The 20,895-nt window shown below is 42.1% G+C and overlaps 1 protein-coding gene across 1 annotated transcript in view; it reads left to right on the top strand.

The window, feature by feature from the left end:
- Positions 1-20,895, top strand: part of LOC145394998 (phenoloxidase 1-like) — a 31,040-nt gene extending 10,145 nt beyond the window's left edge. Inside the window, exons 5-14 of the mRNA XM_080268745.1 lie at positions 782-984; positions 3,778-3,928; positions 7,707-7,811; positions 8,903-9,085; positions 9,709-9,837; positions 13,456-13,641; positions 14,547-14,685; positions 17,687-17,794; positions 18,248-18,378; positions 19,746-20,895. Coding sequence (XP_080124871.1) covers positions 782-984; positions 3,778-3,928; positions 7,707-7,811; positions 8,903-9,085; positions 9,709-9,837; positions 13,456-13,641; positions 14,547-14,685; positions 17,687-17,794; positions 18,248-18,378; positions 19,746-19,973 — 1,563 coding nt within the window. The 3' untranslated portion in view covers positions 19,974-20,895. The remainder of the gene's footprint in view (positions 1-781; positions 985-3,777; positions 3,929-7,706; positions 7,812-8,902; positions 9,086-9,708; positions 9,838-13,455; positions 13,642-14,546; positions 14,686-17,686; positions 17,795-18,247; positions 18,379-19,745) is intronic.

Genomic DNA, 20,895 nt, shown 5'->3' with positions numbered 1-20,895 from the left:
TGTGTGTGTGTGTGTGTGTGTGTGTGTGTGTGTGTGTGTGTGTGTGTGTGTGTACCACCTTCCATTCTTGCCACGAAGGACGATAGTAAACTGTATTAGATGATACACTGATTTACCTCCACTGTGGGCAAAGGAAGTGTTGCTTACATTTTACTGGTGATCTGAGTGGTCTGAAGTAGGAGTTGGCGGGGGTATGCGCTCCCTGAATGCTGTCTAGTTGCGTCAGGCTGGCTTTGACATGGTTCGTATATTGATAAGTTTTCCTGCAGTAACAATAACTCGTGTAGGTGCCGTATAAACAGCCTTATCTCTCTCACACAGCCATATCCCATCCCTTCTGTCTTTCTGTCCGTCTATCTGTCTATCTATCTAACTCTAACGCAACCTCACCTTCTTCTATCGTCGTCTCTCCCTTCACAACCAGACCCCATCTCTTCTGTCTGTCTCTCTCTGAACCTCACCCCTCTATCATCGTGTCTCCCATCACAACCACATCCCATCTCCTCTGTCTGTCTGTCTATCTCTTCCAGCCTCACGGCCCTGTCTCTCATCGTCTCTCCCATCTCTTCTGTCTTTCTGTCCGTCTGTCTATCTCAGTCCCAGCCTCACACCACTGTCTATCATCGTCTCTCCCATCACAACCAGACCCTATCTCTTCTGTCTTTCTCTGAACCTCACCCTTCTATCATCGTCCCTCCATTCACAACCAGACCCCACCTCTTCTGTCTTTCTGTCTAAACCAACCCCACATTCCTCTACCACTCCCTCTCTTCCACCACAGCCAGAGACCATCATTATCGAGCACGGGCCAGACTTTTCGAGCACGACCATCAAGGCAGAGCACCGTGTTTCCTACTGGCGAGAGGACTATGGCATGAACTCCCACCACTGGCACTGGCACCTCGTCTACCCTCTCGGCATGGGTGTGAATAGAGACAGGAAGGGAGAGCTGTTCTTCTATATGCACGCACAGATGCTGGCGAGGTGTGTGTGTGTGTGTGTGTGTGTGTGTGTGTGTGTGTGTGTGTGTGTGTGTGTGTGTGTGTGTGTGTGTGTGTGTGTTCTTACCTAATTGTATCTTTACAGGAATGAGTCAAGCTCGTACTGTCCCATGTCTTAAACCATATTTATCGTACATATCCTTAAATTTGTGAATTGTTTTGGCACACACTATTTCATTCGGTAGTGCATTCCATTGATCAATTGCTCTGTTTGGGATACTGAATTTCCTTACGTCTTTATCACCTCTCTTCTTATGCAGTTTTTTGCAGTGTCCTCTTGCTGATGCTTCTCCATATGTTAAGTAATCATTTATGTCTATTTTCTCCTTTCCTGATATGCACTTATATAGCATTATCATGTCACCTCTTTTCCTTCTCTCCTGTAGTGTTGGTAGATTCATTTTATTTAGTCTTTCTTCGTAGCTTAGGTCCCTTAAGCTTGGTATCCATCTTGTAGCGGCCCTTTGAACTTTTTCGATCTTGTCTATATGCTTTTTGAGATGAGGACTCCAGACTACTGATGCATATTCCAGGGTTGGTCTAATGAATGATGTTATTATCCTTCTTAGCATATCTTCATTTATGTATGTGAATGCTATTCTCATATTTGCAAGCAGTGTATACATGTTCCGTACCTTCTCGCTGATGTGGTCAGCCGGAGATAGTCTGTTATTGATAATCACACCTAGGTCTTTCTCTCTTTCTGATGTGTATAGGGTTTTATTTCCTAACTTATAATCCCAATCAGGTCTTTTTCCACTTCTACCAAACTTGATTACATGACACTTGTCCACATTGAATTCCATTTGCCATGTACTACTCCATTCATGAAGTTTATTTAATTCTTCTTGTAGCTCTTTACAAGAGTCTGTGTTAGTAATTCTCCTTTGTATTTTTGCATCATCTGCAAACATATTCAGATAGCTCTCATTTCAAGTGTTACTGTTTATATCATTTATATACACTAAAAACATGATTGGTGCCAGCACTGAACCCTGTGGTACTCCACTAGTCACTTCTTTCCATGATGAGTAGTTTCCTCTTAGTACTGTCCTCATTTCTCTTTTTATGAGAAAGTCTTGCATCCAACAAAACAGTTTGCCTCGAATTCCTCCTTGATGGTACAGTTTCCATAAAAGTCTTTGGTGTGGTACTGTGTCAAAAGCTTTCTTGAAATCTAAATAGATACTGTCCACCCATCCTTCCCTTTCCTGTATTGTGTTTGTTACCCTGCCATAGTAGCTCAACAGATTAGTAACACATGATTTTCCTTTTCTGAAACCAAACTGTCTTTCTGTTATCATACTGTGTTCTTCTAGATGATTTACCCAAGCTTTTCTTATAAGTTTTTCTAATACCTTGCTTACAACACTGGTCAGTGATACTGGTCGGTAGTTGAGTGGATTTTGTCTATTTCCTTTCTTGAATAAGGGGACAATATTTGCTTTCTTCCAAATATCAGGTAGTTTACCTTGACTCAAGGATTTCTTGAAAATTAAAAATAATGGTTTACTTAACTCCTTTGCACATTCTCGTAGTACCCAACATGAAATTTCATCAGGACCACTTGCTTTTCCTCTGTCTAATCTACTTAACTCCTCCTGTATTACTTTTTCTGCTATTTGTATATCTGGTAGTATGTGTGGACATGCGTGTTCCACATAGTCCCTCTCAAATTTTTTTTCTTCTGTAAAAACTAATTGGAAATTCTTATTTAGTGCTTCACAAATATCTTTCTCTTGTGTATAAGTGATTCCCTCGTCCATAATGGATTGTATTATATCTTTTACTTTGGTTTTGCTTCTGATATAGCTGTAAAACAGCTTTGGTTGATCACTACTTTTATTTATTATATCCTCCTCAAACTGTTTTTGGGCTTCCCTCCTTATTCTTGTATAGTCGTTTCTTGCCTGTTTGTAACTATTATACGCCCTTTCACTATTGTGTCTTCTGTATCTATTCCACAACAAATCTCTTCTTTCTTTTGATTTTTTACATTCTGTACTGAACCATTTCTGTATTTTCTTATCTGTTTCTTTGTGCTGTGGGGTGTACTTCTGGACTCCTATTTCATAAAATTCACAAAATTTTTTATATACAGCATTTAAATCTTGTCCTCTAAGCTCATTTTCCCAATCAACTTCTAAGAAATACTTCTTTAGGTCTTGATAATTTCCCTTTTTATAGTTTAGGCTCTTTTTGTAACTGTCATTGCTGTTTACTATGTCATATGCTATCCTGAAGTTGTAATTTAGTACTGCATGATCGCTTTTGCCGAGTGGAGGGTGATATATTAAACTGTCAATGTCATTTTCTTGCCTAGTAAATATTAGATCTAGCACTGAAGGTACATCAAGTCCCCTTTTTCTGGTGGTTTCCCTCACATGTTGCATTAAGAAAAACTCTTGTACGAGATCCAGGAGCTGTGTGTGTGTGTGTGTGTGTGTGTGTGTGTGTGTGTGTGTGTGTGTGTGTGTGTGTGTGTGTGTGTGTGTGTGTGTGTGTGTGTGTGTGTGTGTGTGTGTGTGTGTGTGTGTGTGTGTGTGTGTGTGCGTGCGCGCGCGCGCGCGCGCGCGCATTTATCCTTTACTATCTCCAAACACTTATTCACCTTAAGGATACGCCCCTCACCATTTTCGCAATAATAATAATAATAATAATAATAATAATAACAATAATAATAATAAAAATATTAGGAAGCAGTAGAGGATGAAGGTTATATGGGCAAACTATCAGCCAATTACTTTTACTACTACTACTACTACTACTACTACAGATACGACATGGAGCGACTGAGCGTGGATTTACGACGCGTGCAGAAGCTGGAAAACTGGAGGCAGCCCATTCCTGATGGCTATTTCCCTAAGCTGACCGTTAACAATTCCGGAAGAGCGTGGGGGTCCAGACAAGACAACACGCCCTTAATGGTGACTCTCTCTCTCTCTCTCTCTCTCTCTCTCTCTCTCTCTCTCTCTCACACACACACACACACACACACGGCAAAACAACACGCCCATAATGGTGACTCTCTCTCTCTCTCTCTCTCTCTCTCTCTCTCACACACACACACACACACACACACACACACACACACACATACACGGCAAAACAACACGCCCATAATGGTGACTCTCTCTCTCTCACACACACACACACACACATACACGGCAAAACAACACGCCCATAATGGTGACTCTCTCTCTCTCTCTCTCTCTCTCACACACACACACACACACACACACACACACACACACACAAAGGTGACTCTATAAGCTGCTTTTATGTGACGGAACTGGCTCACTCACGCAAATTAAAGTCTCTCTCTCTCTCTCTCTCTCTCTCTCTCTCTCTCTCTCTCTCTCACTTGGCCTAAAACTGCCATCTCTCCATCTTGAATACTGAGATGTAACTTTAGATTAACACTAGAATATGATGCTAGTCACGAAGAAGTGCTATGGAATGTAGGTATTATACGCTTTTTACTCTAACTTGGTCTAAAATTGCCATCTCTCCATCTTGAATGCCGAGTTATAGCAATAGATTAACACTAGAATACGGTGCTAATCATGAAGAAGTTGTACGGAAAGGATGTAGAGCCACAGCATTGTCTTTTTCTGCCATTGAGCTACGTGAAATAAGCCGCAAAAAGACGAAAATCTGGGCCAAGTTAATGTGTATGAACTAAAGAAGAATTAGTAAATTGTATATCTTTGCTAGTCTATCTATCTATCTATCTATTGCCAGACGCCTCAATCCCGTTTGGGGTGGCCACAAACAAATCGCCTCCAAGTCGCCCTGTCCCCCGCCATTTCACTGCCCTGCTCCCAACTCACACCCCCCTCTCTCATATACCTCTCCACCCCATCCCTCCATCTCATCCTCGGTCTCCCCCTCCCTCTTCCACCCTCCACCTTACTCATATACACTCTCTTCGTCAGCACCCTCCATCCTCTCCACATGGCCAAACCACCTCAGTGTGTTCCTCACAACGCTTCCTATCACATCCACATCCACACCACAACGCTCCTTTATATCCTCATTCGTCAGCCTGTCTCTCCACGTGACTCCACAGGCTCCTCTTAAATAACTCATTTCCACTGCTCTCTCTTGACTTGTGTCCTTCCAACAATGTCCAAGCTTCACTTCCGTATGTTAGAGTTGGTATCACAATACTGTCATGTAGTAACTTTTTCACTTCCATGCTCACTTCCCTGTTTCTTATCACTGCTTTCAAGGAACCAGCAACCTTTCTTCCCTGCTGTACCCTTTCAAGCACTTCACCCTCCAAACCTCCATCCTTACTCATCACACTACCCAAATACTTAAACGTACTCACATTTTCCAATTCCTCACCATCCAACCTCGCTGTACATTCACTGACTTCACCTCTCTCAAAGACCATCACTTTACTCTTCCCTACATTCACCTTTAGGTTCCGTTTCTTACACACTCTCCCAAACTCATCCACCAAGCCTTGCAGCTCCCCTTCGTCTTCACTCAACAACACAGTATCATCTGCAAACAACAGTACAGGGAGTTTCCAAACACTATCCTCTCTCACCAGGGCCACTCCAACATCCACTACCCTACCTTGTACCTCTTTTATTACCCCATCCATGTACAGATTGAACAACCATGGAGACATGACACATCCCTGTTTCAAACCAACTTTCAAAGAGAAAAATTCACTTAGTTCACCATCCACACGCACTGCAGCCTTCGCACCATCGTACATACTCTTCACAGCATTCAACAACTTCCCATCTACTCCATATATTCTTAACACTTTCCACAATCCTTGTCTATCCACCCTGTCATATGCTTTCTCCAAATCCATGAAAGCCGCATACAACTTCTTTCCCTTCTCTAGAAACTTTTCCACTAAAGATCTAAGAATGAATATCTGATCTACACAACCTCTTCCCTTCCTAAAGCCTCCCTGTTCTTCTCCAACTAATTTCTCTGTTCTTTCTCTAACTCTGTCTATAAGTATCCTACCATACACTTTTCCTATTATACTAAGAAGACAAATGCCCCTATGATTACCACACACTTCTTTTTCCCCTTTTCCTTTGTACAAGGGAATAATTATACCTGACTTCCAATCCTCCGGGACTCTACCTTCCTCCCAGGCCAATCTGCACATCTTCCACATCCATTCTACTACTATCTCTCCCCCATGCTTCAGCATTTCACCACACACTCCATCAATTCCTGGGGCTTTCCCCGATTTAACTTTCTTCATTGCTTCCACAACTTCTATCCTACTGATTTCTTCCTGTCTTCTCACCTCCCTAGTTCTCCCAGCCATTCCCCAGCCACTTATACTCGCATTACTTCCATCCTCTACGTTCAACAATTCCTTAAAGTGTTCTCTCCATCTGCTCACTTTTTCTCCCTTCTCCACTAGTAATCTACCATTTTTATCTTTCACTCCCCTGCTAACTTCACTTCCACCCTGTCTTACTCTTTTCACTTCTCTCCAGAACATTTTCTTACAGTCCCTCCACTTTACACTCAAATTCCTTCCAAATTCCTCATCCACTCTCTTCTTACTCTCTCTTACTAATCTTTTCACCTCTCTCTTCCTTTCCACATATAACTCTCTCTTCCGCCTCTCAACTTCTTCCACGCCCCTATTTCTCATCCATTCATTGTATGCTTTCTTCTTTTGTGCCACTGCCTGTTTCACCTCTTCATAGTGAAACCAAATATATATAATTTACTAATAGACAGAGATTGCCAGATTCGTATATTAACTTCAGTGCTGCAAATATTCCCATCTCCAAATATTGAAATTCTCAGCGTCTCACTTAACAATGCCCTCAGCTGGACCTCTCTTGTTAGATCAATTGCTAAAACCGCCTCAGAGAAACTTTGATTATTGTACAGAGTCCGTAACTTCTTCACTGACGAGCAGTTAGTAATAATTTATGTCATGTGCGCTCTCAGCTTGAATACTGCACACCCATGTGGAATGGATGTGGAGAGGTTGCATGAAATCAACCAGACAAAATTCAGACCAAAGCTATTAGAATTATTAACAACCCTGCCATTACAAATAAACTACCTCCCCTGCAAGTAAGAACGAATGTTGCCTCCCTTGCATTATTTTACAGATATTTTTATGGCAAATGCTCAGACGAAGTTGCGTCCATGATGCCAACTCTCCATGCCTTCTCTCGTGCAACGGGCATCTAGTGCTCATGACTGGAATGTCACTCAGCCATACTGCAGAGCTGCCTATCAGAATTCTTTCATTCATCGAACTGCATCTCTCTCGAACTCACTTCACCAGAGTTGTTTCCCTCCAAACTTCAACCTACAACTGTTCAGATCCAACTGTTAAAGATATGTCATGAAGGGACGACGCCAGTAATCTGGTGTATGGATTATTATCTTTTTGTTCACTTGTATTTTCTTCGTTTTAAAAAAATCAAAATCCTCAAAAATACCGAACCTGTCTTTTCCTTTAATTTATTCTATGATAACATTAATGTAAGATATTTATTATATATATTCTTGATAAATCGCATCGTTGTTTAAATCATTTGTCAGCCGAAAAAAAAAGGTGGCTTCCCTTAATGTGCGCCGAATGATAGGATTACTGTACACGAACATAAACAAAATCCTCACCTACACTCTCACTCATCTCTCGCCCGCGTCCCTCCCACACCAATACTGACTGTGACATCACCCACACAGGACTTCCGGCGCGATAACTCCGGGCTGGACTTCGTGGACATCACCGACTTGGAAATCTGGAGGTCTAGACTACTTGACGGCATACACCAAGGCTTCATGGTGGACGTAAGTAAACTTGGCCGCGTGAAAGTTTGGAGCTCTGAGGACGTTTAAAGTATCTGCATTGATAATTTTCGTAGTATTACCACAAACCACGTTTTAAATAGATAAATATTGTGTGAAAAAGTAGCTTTGTCATAGTATCACTTGCTTGCTCAACGATTTTATGCGTCCATTTTGTCATAAATACGATACTGAAAACCATTTATATTTTCACTGTTTGAAAAATTGGTCGATGTTTTCACCATTTGCTGCTAAATCGAAGCATAATATTGTTCAGCAGGTACTTGATGCTGTGTTAAGGCTATTTTCATACAATATTTGTTTTCAACTCGATTTCTGCTGATACTACGGGTTACTAAGGTCGATATTTTCAACTTCCTTGCAGCCCAAAACTCATTAAGTGGCCAGTTGCTGACGGTAAGGTTGATTTTTGTTTTGTTTTTCTAGTGACATTATTATGACATGCAGTTTTCTGAATGGCTTCTTAGGTTTCAAAAGTCACTGGATTTCAGAAGTTATTGTACTGTTTCGTTATCGCTGTGAATTGGTTTGATATTAATATGCACACTGTTTCGTTATTCATCAGGAAATTGCTATCAGTGTCTGCAACAACATATCTCCCACACCATACTCACACGCCACCTCTCATATTTCACTGCTCTATTTTTGCCGGACCCTCCCACGGGCCAGGCCTAGAAACGCCTGTCACTGAGTTACTGAACAGTGAACATTTTAAATATAAGGAAGGTAGACACATGGCCCCACCTCTCCAGATCAGCAGATTTCCGTTCTGTATATCATTTTTGCACTATACATTATTTTATTTTTCCAGGATGGTTGTTCTTTAATATTCCTCATGGTTTTACTCTCGTCTAACCTAACCTAACGTAACATTAACCTAACAGACTCGCCTAACTTGATACTAAGAAAACAAATCTAACCTAGCTTAGACTTTCTTTGATTTAAAAAAAGGTGCAAAAATGGCTCACACAAGTGTCTCGTCTCTCTCTCTCTCTCTCTCTCTCTCTCTCTCTCTCTCTCTCTCTCTCTCTCTCTCTCTCTTTAATCGACCTTTACAACCCTCACTCAAACAGCGTGAGGGTAAGCCTGTGCAGCTGAGGGATGATGTGGCGTCGGGCAAGCGGGGCATAGACATCTTAGGAGACACCTTAGAAGCCGACCCGGAATTGAGCGTCAACTTCCCGTACTACGGTGACCTGCACAACATGGGTCACGTCCTCCTCGCCTTCTCCCACGACCCGGATTATGCCCATAAGGTCAGGCGAGGTCACATTGGATTGGGGTGGATTACATTAGGCAAGGTTGGGTCGCGGTGGGTTGGATTAAGCTGGGTGAGAGTGGTTTCAAGTCAGGTTAGGTTAGGTTAGATTGGGTCAGTTTGCTTGGGGTCAGGTCACTCTGGGATGGGATTACACAGGTCAAAGTGGGTCAGGGTAGGTCAGATTGGGTTAAAATGCGTTAGATTTGGTTGTTAGGCTATATTAGGTCAGATTAAGTTTGACCTGAGATTGGGTCATGTTAGGTTTACTTAGCTTTGTATTAGGTCAGGATTAGTGGATTAAACTGGGTTAGGTGGGGTTAGGTTACAATGGACTGGGTTAGATCAAGTTAGGATTTTGAATGTATATCTCATTCTGTCTCTCTCACTCTACCAGACCCCTTTCTCACTTTCATTCTCTCTCACTTTACCAAACCCCTTTCTCACTATCTCACTACCATACCCCTGTCTCCCTCACCCTGCCTCACTCTCGCTCTCCCCCACCCTTCATTCTACCATAACCCTAAAACTCTCTCTCTCTCTCTCTCTCTCTCTCTCTCTCTCTCTCTCTCTCTCTCTCTCTCTCTCTCTCTCTCTCTCTCACACTGCCTCTGCCGTCAGGAGGAGATGGGCGTAATGGGAGACACCGCTACGGCCATGAGGGATCCTGTATTCTATCGCTGGCATAAATTCGTGGACGACATGTTTCAAGAGTACAAGCTGACCCAACCCCCATACACGCTGGAAGATGTGAGTAACGGTGTTTGGATGGTGTGTAGCGGTGTTTGGATGGTGTGTAGCGGTGTTTGGATGATGTGAGTAAGATTAGAAGGAAGGGTAACGCTGTTTGGATGATGTGAGTAAGATTAGAAGGAAGGGTAGCGCTGTTTGGATGATGTAAGGAAGTGTAGCGGTGGTTGGATGAGGTGTAGAGGTGTTTGGACGATGTGTAGCGGTGTTTGGATGATGTGTAGCGGTGTTTGGATGATGTGAGTATGATTAGAAGGAAGTGGAGCGGCGCTTGGATGATGTAAGGAAGTGTAGCGTGTTTGGATGATGTGTAGCGGTGTTTGGTGAGGTGTAGCGGTGTTTGGATGATGTGTAGCACAGACGTATACGATTCTTTTCATGTGATTTACGACTTATTCACTTCTGCCTAAGTCGTAATTTATTTGTTTATCATTATTATTATTATTGTTATTATTATTATTTGCATACTGGTGATGATGATTTATATGATAATGATGGTGATGATGATGGTTATGATGATGATGATGATGATGATGATGATGATGATTATTATTATTATTATATCTACATAATGATAATGATGGTGATGATGGTTATGATGATGATGGTGAACTTGATGATGAGCACCGTTATTATTATTATAATTATTATTATTATTATCATCATTATAAATCCATAACATATACCCTTTTCTTCGTGTACAGGAACAGTTAATATTCTTTCATTATCAGCAAGTAACGTTTCCTTTCCTAGCCTCCATAGGTGAACGTTTTTCTGATTACATTGACTGATGATTTAAACGCTTGCGTAACATTTTCTCTTTTCCCATTTAACCAAAGAAATTTATGTATCTATCCATCCATTTCTCTCTCTCTCTCTCTCTCTCTCTCTCTCTCTCTCAGTCTTCTATCCGCCTTTCTGTCAGTCTTTCTATTTCCCCATCAGTCTATCTGTCTATCCATCTATCTATCTATCTATCCGTCTATCTATCTATCCATCTATCTATCTATCTACCTACCTGTCTGTCTTTCTACGTACCCATCTATATATCTATCAGTCTATCTACAGTGTCTATCTATATGTCTATCTCAACTTATTATGTCTGTCACTCAAACTTGGCCTAAATTTGCCATTTCATCATCTTGAATGCTAGAACATAGTCACGAAGAAGTGCAATACGGTGGCTGTAGAGGCGTAGCAGCACTGTGTTTCTATGTCACTGAGCTGTGTGAAATAAAGTGAAAACAGACGCAAACCAGAGCCAAGTTTAAGTGAAAGACTACTATACTGCTACTCACTGGCGTCACCAGGGGTCAGATTTTGGGGGGGCTGTGGCCCTGGTGTAGGTAGAAGAGGGGGGCGAGCGAAGCGAGCCTATGCAGCTGGGGGGTACGGGGGGGCGCTGTAAGCCCCCCCCGGAAAATTTTTCGAAAATTGAGCAGTTTTAGGGGAATTTTTGAGGCCTATAGATGAAGAAAAAGTAAAATAAGGTCTCACAGGCTATTAATAAGAAACTTATAGGACACATGAATATTGATGGGCCTAATACCAGGTATCAGTAAGCCTTATGATATAATGTGTACAAGGTAATTGTATAAAGCTTTTTTGCAGATAAGTTTTTCTTAAACTGCTAGTATTATGTGGTATCATAACGGTTTCTTAGACTTACCACATTAAATTTGATAATTCAAAGAAGCTCAATGTAAATAGATATAATTGCCAAGATTTATCTTCCATTACCTGTACTGTGATAGGAAAACAAAGCCATTCACTTTCCCACTCTGTACGTTTAGGACAATATATTTGCAACACTGAGAAATAGCCTAGGCCTAGCCAATTTAAAAATAAATCAAAAAAATCCAGGCCTAAGCTTCATAAAATGACTACTGAAATAGTTTGATATAGGGCTACTTACATGTCTGAATGGGTTCAGCTTTGGAGTTATCTGGGGTTGCTTCTGGCACCTCATTCCCAATAACAGCCACTTTTTCTTGGCATTCATCTGAGTCATCTTTGGAGGTGCAGGTGCGAAAGAATTTCCTTATGTCACCCTGTCCCTGAGGATTTTTAGATGACCTTTTCATCACCTGAGTGGCTGCTGGCTGATATCCGCAAATGTATTAATGTAGAATAGCCTATAAAAGGGAAATGACATTCAGTTCTGACAGTCGAGTGTCACCTGAATCAACTAAGTACTGCCGTCTCTTTGTATACAGTATAGGCTAGATCTCATATGCGTAAAAACAAAAATGAACAGGTAAAGTGAGGTGGCTAGCAATATACCGGAACGTATTAACGTCTATACAGCCACTGAAACCAATACATTGAAATAAAACCGAAAACAACACAGGATTTAGCCACAGTTCACAGACACTTCTCAATGTAAACAAACATTCCGAGTTCCGATACTCTGAACATTCGAATTTGTGAAAAATTGCATAGATCAGATATTTTACACTGCATAATCCAATTTTAAAGCTTCGTGATTAATATATACCATATTATATATTGTAAATATATAATAAGTCTGATAAATTCAATACAATCTTGCATTCTTTGTGCAATAAATATATTTCAAAGAAAACCAAGCTTGGAAAAAGGATATGGGAAACTAATATATTATAACTTATGATTTGAGTCATAGGTTTACGTAAATTGTGAATAACTAATCACATTATATAGCTATAAATAATATTGTATTAAACTAATATGGATGCACGAATAAAAGTGGATTGGCGGTAGGGGGTTGAGGGAAAGCTAGGTGGGTCAATGCCGAGCTGCAAGCATACTATGTAAGCTGGTGATTTTTTATTATTATTATTTTGGGGGGCTGCAATTTTTGGGGGGCTGAGTCCTTGATTTGGGGGGCTAAGCCCCCCTAGCCCCCCCTGGTGACGCCACTGCTGCTACTACTACTATTATAACTACTACTACTGTTATTACTACTGCTACTACTACTACTACTACTGTTATTATTACTACTACCACCACTAATACTACTACTACTACTGCTACTACTACTACTACTACTACTACTACTACTACTACTACTACTGCTGCTGCTGCTACTGCTGCTGCTGCTGCTGCTGCTGCTACTACTACTACTACTACTACTACTACTAGTACTACTACTACTACTACTACTGCTGCTGCTACCACTGCTACTGCTACTTCTGCTGCTACTGCTACCATTACTACTACTACTACTACTACTACTACTACTACTATACTACTATTACTACTACTACTACTACTACTACTATTACTACTACTACTATACTGCTACTACTACTATACTACTACTACTACTGCTACTGTTATTATTACTACTACCACCACTACTACTACTACTACTACTACTACTGCTATTGCTATTCCTGCTATTACTACTACTACTACTACTACTATTACTACTACTACTACCACTACTACTACTACTACTACTACTACTACTACTACTACTATTGCTATTCCTACTATTACTACTACCACAACTCCCAGACGAGAAGGTGGAGTGGGCGCGAAAAGTGCTTAATATCTTTCCTCTATATATCCACTGTAGCATCACATCCACGTACACTCCTTCGCCAACTAACTCGTACTCTCTCTCCACCTCAGCTGCAGCTCCCAGACGTGAAGGTGGAGAGGGTGGGAGTGGTGTGGGGGGACCAGAGTAACTCCCTGGTGACGGGGTGGAGTGTGAAGGAGTTTGAGGCTAGCAGGGGGCTGGATTTCAACGCTGGGAATCCTGTCTTGCTGCGACTTACTCACCTAGATCACCAGCCCTTCAACTATCACATCATGGTGAGTGAGAGAGAGAGAGAGAGAGAGAGAGAGAGAGAGAGAGAGGAAGTCAAAAAGGGACAATAAGGACTGTCACTTGTAAATAAAGACGGGGAAGGAAGGAGTTGAGTGGGACGTGTGTGAAATACTGGAAAGAAGAAGAAGTAAAAAACGGTGATATGTGTTGTTGCTCCATCCCGGTCTGTGTGGCCGAGCAAACCCATCGATCACAAGCAAGCAGCCGCCTCGCCAAAGTGGGAACAGGATCCTTCCTCATGGGGGAGGCATACCCCCAGGAGGATGAGCTGTGTATAGGAGATATGTATGAGTAGTAGTTTCAGCCCAGACTTTGACTACTTGGTAAATGTGGTTGAGTTCCCCGCCTGGGAGTGTTGTGGAAGGCCAGCTTTGTATAGGAGATATGTATGAGTAGTAGTCTCAGCCCAGTCTATGAGTAATTGGTAAACGTGGTTGAGTTCCCCGCCTGGGAGTGTTGTGCAAGGCCAGCTACCACGTCACCCCCATGGTAGTACCTGCCGGGACGATGGCAGCCATTCACCTATTACCTTTTCTGTGGGCCATCGGGAGCTTCACCTTGCCCAAGGGTGACCCGGGACTATGCAGGGCAGGGGCGTCCATCCTACCTGAGCCGGACACATGACCCTGCCACATATCCCAAAGAGTGACAGTAATATGTATAAATGACAGACAGACAGACAGACAGACAGCTAAAGAGATAGATAATGAAGGAAAGATCAGAGAAAACTCGCTAACCCCCCTCTCTCTCTTGCATCAAATGATATAACTAATTAAAACACACACACACACACACACACACACACACACACACACACACACACACACGTACACCCCCCACACATACGTCCTGGTGGTGGCTCAGGTAACGTACTGGCCTGATCCAACAGGTGACGAACGAGAAGCAGGAGCCAACACAGGTGACGATCCGCATCTTCCTGGCGCCACGGGAGAACGAGCGAGGCGAGACAATGGGCTTCATGGATCAGCGCCTCCTGTGGGCTGAGATGGACAAGTTCACCGTTCAACGTAAGCCCGTTTTTTGAACATTAATTTACGATCCCATTTATTGAACATTAGAGTCCCATTTTTTTTTAACATTGGAGTCCCATTTTTTTTAACATTAGAGTCCCATTTTTTTTAACATTAATTTACGATCCCATTTTTTTGAACATTAGAGTCCCATTTTTTGAACATTAGAGTCCCCTTTTTTTTTTTACATTAATTTACGATCCCTCTCTCCACATTAATCAAATGTGGAGAGAGGTAAAAGAGGTTTTGCATGAGAGTGCTAAGGTTACTATTAAGAAAAAGGGAAAAGCGAGAAGGAAAAAGTGGATGTCAGGTGAAACATGGAATGCAATTCAGAAAAGGAAAGAGGCTAAGTTAAGAAGTGAAGAACAACATGTTGATGGCCAGGTAGTTGAAGTACTTAGAGCAAAGTACTGGAGTTTACATTCTGAAGTAAAAAGACTCGTTAGACGTGATAAAAGGAGACTATATGACGAAAAGACGACAGAGACAGTAGTTAAATTAAGTAAAAATGACGGTCAGAGCACAAGAGCAGCGTATCAGGCCATAAAGGAGTTAACTGGGACTGAAAAGAGAAGGAAGGAAATACCTGTACGAGATAGAAATGGTAATTTGATGACTAAAGATTTGGATATAAATGGAAGGTGGAAAGAGCACTTTGAATCTGTTCTAAATAGACCAATCCCAGCTGAAGAGGACATTTTGCCAGCCGAGAGAGATTTGCAGATAGAAACAGGGGATATAACCTTGGAAGAGGTAGCAAAATCTATAAAGGAGTTAAAGAATTTTGCTGCCCCAGGAGAGGATGGAATATTCCCTGAAATGCGTAAGGTGGAAAATGACGAGTTGATGAATGCGCTTTTGAAACTTTTTAATGTGGCTTGGGATAATGGTGGAATTCCAGAAGAGTGGAAAAATGGAGTGATTATAAAAATACGAAAAAAGGGAGATTTAAGTGTGTGTGGCAATTGGAGGGGGATAACTTTGACACCTGTAGTTGCAAAAGTCTTTTCCAAAATCTTGTTGAACAGTAATTGATAAAATTTTAAGAGAAGAACAAGCGGGATTTAGAATGGGTCGAGGTTGTAATGATCAGATTTTTATTGTAAGGCATCTAATGCAACAAGCTAATGAGATGAAAATGCCACTTAGTATGTGTTTTGTGGATTTTGAAAAGGCGTTTGATAGTGTTTCACGTGGAGCTATGTTGAAAATTATGAAATTCAATGGTATACCAGAAAAGTTTGTAAATATTATTAGAAGCCTGCATGAAGGTACTTTTTGTAAGGTAATGGTGGGTCGTTCTTTGAGTGATCCATTTGAAGTTAGGTCAGGAGTGATTCAAGGAGGAGTTCTTTAGCCATTGTTGTTTGTTTTGGTTATGGATTATGTTATGAAAAAGGTTGTAAGGAGAACAGGTGCAGGAATTAACTGGAAAGAAAATAAGAAGCTGATGGATTTGGACTATGCTGATGATACTGTACTGATTTGTGGAAGTATTTATGAGATGCAAAGGGTGCTTGATTGTCTGGTGGAGGAAGGAGAAAAAGTGGGATTGGTAATAAATTGTGGAAACTGGAAACACTGAAATTATTAATATGAACGTAGAGAACCAAATCGATTGTGTAATTGGGAATAATGTGGTGAAGAATGTAGAAAACTTTAAACATCTGGGAACGATTGTATCATCTAATGGATCATTAAACAATGAAATTGAGGAGAGGATTAGACAGGCTTGGCGAGCTGTTGGAATGTTGAAATCTGTTTGGAATAATAATATGCTTTCGGTACATACTAAAGTGAAAATTTACAAGTCCATGGTTAGACCAATTTTAATTTATGGGCATGAGTCATGGTACAGTACAATTGCAACAGATCAGAAAGTATTAGGATTTGAGAATAAAATACTGAGAAGGATTCTTGGGGTAAAGTGGCAAGACAGAGTTACAAATGCAAGAGTAAGGGATACTACGAGAGTGGAACCAGTTAATGAATATGTGAGACTGTCTCGCTGAAAGTGGCTGGGGCACATATACAGAAAAGAAGGTAGTTTAATACAGGATGTGCCAGAGTGGACTGCTAGAGGAAGAAGAGGTAGAGGTAGGCCGAGGGAAACCTGGTTGAGGACAATGAAAAAGGAAGCAGGAGAGGAGTGTTGGTGGGACCTGAAGGAGATGGCAAGAGACAAATATTGGTGGAGAGAGTTCATCGAGGCCCTATGCATCCCGTGGGGTGCCACAGGAAATGATTGATTGATTGATTGATTTTTTGAACATTAGAGTCCCAATTTTAGAACATTAGAGTCCCATTTTTTTAAACATTAATTTAAAGTTAGGTTAGGATGAGATATAGGAGAGTCGTGGAGGTTAGGGTCTGTTCTGTACTCCTTTCACCTTAAATTGGCCCACATTTTCCTCCCTTCACCTTAAATTGGTCCACATTTTCCTCCCTTCACCTAAAATTGGTCCAGACTGTCCTCCTCTCACCTTAAATTGGCCCAAATTTTCCTTCTGCTATTCATTTCACGTAGCTCAGTGGCAGAAAAACACAATACCACGGCTCTGCATCCTTCCCGTAGCACTTCTTCGTGACTAGCTTCATATTGTAGCGTTAATCTACTGTTACAACGCAGCATTCAAGATAGGGCGATGGCAATTTTAGGCCAAGTTGGAATAATAGGAGTATAGCGGCTCATGCAAGGAATGTAAACCCTTCAGTGTTAGTTATTTAGGCAGGATGTTTGTTAGGCTGTGTTAGAGAAGGGAAGGTGGAGTTAGAATCTCAGTGGTCTCTCTCTTTCTTTCTCTCTCTCTCTCTCTCTCTCTCTCTCTCTCTCTCTCTCTCTCTCTCTCTCTCTCTCTCTCTCTCTCGCTCTCGCTCTCTCTAAGTCTCCCCATCGATCCATCTACTTGTATATCTTCATCTGTTTCATCTGTCTTCCCTCCATTCAATCTCCCTCCAGCCCTAACCCCCCCTGCCTTACCCCCCCTCCCCACAGTGAAGTCGGGCTCAAACCACATCGTGCGTGCATCGAAGGACTCATCCGTCACCAACCCCAACGAGTTCACCTTCAGGGACCTCGAACAAAGGGGGCGAGGCGAATCTGGTCAGTTTAGTGTGTATGTGTGTGTGTGTGTGTGTGTGTGTGTGTGTGTGTGTGTGTGTGTGTGTGTGTGTGTGTGTGTGTGTGTGTGTGTGTGTGTGTTCACCTATGTTTGTCTGTCTGTTTGTCCACACGATATCTCCAAGAGTTCTCAGTGAATTTCAATGAAATTTTGTGGAAGGGTGAGCCATGGGCCAAGAAAGAATTGATTAAATTTTGTGGCAAATCCACATCCGGATCCTATGTATTCTAGACAATATCTCCACGGATCCGGATCCGGATCCTTGTTAATGGCACTGGCGGAGGTATGGGCTGTCTGAGTGCTTTCTAGTTAAAACATGCATCTTGAAAATGTTCAGATTCTGTTTATAATTCCAAATTCAACTACATGACTCTATAATTTCAGACTCACCCATATGGTTCTACAACTTAACCCCCCCCCCTCTCGTATTTCAGGATCCTCGAACGAAGCTGAATTTGACTTCTGCGGGTGTGGGTGGCCGGAACACCTGCTGCTGCCGCGGGGGAAGCCAGGCGGGATGGCCTTCCAGCTGTTTGTTATGATCACTGACTTTGAGAAGGACAAGGTGGGTGTGAGGCTGGTTGGACAGTCTTCTCATACACCTTTTCAACCCTTCCACGCTATCTGTCTGTCTGTCTTATCATCTGTCTATCTATCTATCTATCTATCTACTGCCAGACGCCTTAATTCCGTATGGGGTGGCCACAAACCAATCGCCTTCACGTCGCGTCGTCCTGTTCTCTGCCATTTGCCTGCCCTCCCTCCAACTCACACTCCCCTTCTCTCATATATCTTTCCATTCCATCTCTGCATCTCATCCTTGATCTCCCCCTCTCCTCTTCCCTCCACCTCACTCACATACACTCTTCTAGTCAGTCTCTCACCCCCTCTGTCTCTAATATCTCTTCACTCCATCCCTCCATCTCATCAATGATCTTCCCCTCCTCTTCTCCCCCTCCACCTTACATACGCTCTTCTAGTCAGTCTCTCACCCCCTCTCTCTTATATCTCTCTCCACTCCACCCCTCCATCTCATGCTTGATCTCCCCCTCCATCTGCCTCTCATACGCTCTTCTTGTCAGTCTCTCACCCCTGCTTTCCTATATCTCACCACTCCAACTACACAAACAGACCCCTTTCCTACCATCCAAAAAACATCTATAGTTTTTTTACACAAACTTGGTCCAAATTGTCGTCCTTTGTCAGCTTAGGTCACATTTCTTCAGCTCTACCTCCTTTCCATAGCACTTCTTCGTGACTAGCGCCGTAGTGTTAATCTATAGGCTACACATTGTTATTTAAGACTGAGATGTGTCCGTTTTAGGCCAAGTTTGAGTGAACAGAGTAGAGATGATTATTGTTTTTCTTTTAACGTATGGAATTTATTTTATTGATTTTATTTTTAATTTACCATACCCTGTTTTAGTGTCCTACTCTGTTTTCCTGTACAATATACTCACATCCTTCACTATACGCCTTTCACTCTAACTTGGCTTAAAATTGCAGTCCCTCCATCTTGAACACTAAGCTGCAGTAAGAGACTAACACTAGAATATGATGCTAGTCACGAAGTGCTATGGAAAGGATGTAGGGCCCACAGCATTACCCTGCCACTGAACTACGTGAAATAAGCTGCAAAAGGACGAAAATCTGGGTCAAGTTAAGGTGAAAGGAGTATGTACATTTTGCCAGTCCCCCGGTACAAGCGTCTCTCATTTTCCTTCCTATCCCGCAAAATGAGGATGGTGGACTGCAGGAAGGAGGAACTTAAGCCTGCAGTCCACTGGGTTCACGTTCAGATGAGCCTGGGGATGCAACTACTACTGCTACTATTACTACTACTACTACTACTACTATTACTACTGCTACTACTACTACCAGGCCCCTCACACTCTCGCCCTGCCTCATCACACTTTTCATGTCTCCCTCCAGGTACCGCAAACACCCAGCAGTCGGCGGTGCGGCAACGGTGTGTCCTTCTGCGGCATCCTGGACGCTCAATATCCCGACAGTCGTCCCATGGGCTTCCCCTTCGACCGCCGTCCCGCGCCCGTCCTAGGAGAGCAACGAATCACATCCGCCGCAGACCTGGCCACGCTCGATAACATTTTCCTCCAAGACATTACCATCACCTTCACCAACTCCAACTTGGAGAAATAGAAGACTCGTTTAAACCTTGAAGGCAGATGACCTATTTTTTTTTTTTTTCTTATTTTCGTTTTAGATTAATTCTTGGTACCATAATTTTTTAAATCTCAAACTTGGCCCAAAATTGACATCTCTCCGTCTCGAATGCTGATTTGTAACATTAGATTAACAGTAGAATGTGATGCTAGTCTTTTTACTCTAACATGTCTAAAATGGTCATCCCTCCATCTTGAATGCTGAGTTGTAGCAATAGTTTAGCACTAGAATATGGTACTAGTCACGAAAAAGTGCCATGCAGATACAAAGCTGTAGCATTACCTCTTTTTTGCTACTGAGTTACGTGAAATAAGCTGCAGAATGACGAAAATCTACGCCAGGTTAGTGTAAAAGAAATATAGTAAAGTTACTAATACTGTACCTAACTCAGTTTGAAAAAGTCTTTCCTGAGCTGAATCACAAAACTTCTAGAATAAAGAAAACGAAACCATCCAAATTCAAGAAGGGATAATGAGTGCTTGTGATGCAAAGTAGGACGGGTTGAGGGGTAGTTGGTTCATCTGAGGCGTAATTGGGTTGTCTAAAGCGTAGAGGAATTGTTTGAAGTGTAATTGGATCTGTAACTGATTTCACTGGCGTTGTCTGAAGAGTAGCCTGATGTGGTTAGGGGATGTGAGTGAATGGCAGTGGCTTCGTCAAATGGGCAATCTTTGGTTAGTATCCCATTCTATCTTTTTCCCTTCTTTTTCTGGTTCTCTGGACCCTACCTCACCCCTCCCTGGGATGGGAAAGGAGGTCTGGATGAAGATGATGATGATGATGAAAGCTGTGACAGAGTTCCGTGAAGCGCAGTAAGGCCATTTGGAGTGTAAGTTGGTTGTTTAAGAAGTCACACGCTTGTCTAAGACGTACTGGGATATTGTACAACATCTTTATA

The sequence above is a fragment of the Coenobita brevimanus genome, chromosome 4 (assembly GCF_032717465.1).
Source record: "Coenobita brevimanus isolate Jiangsu-jjx chromosome 4, ASM3271746v2, whole genome shotgun sequence".
Lineage (NCBI taxonomy): Eukaryota > Metazoa > Arthropoda > Malacostraca > Decapoda > Coenobitidae > Coenobita > Coenobita brevimanus.
The sequence above is the reverse complement of the archived record's forward strand: the minus strand, read 5'-3'. Positions and strand labels throughout refer to the sequence as shown.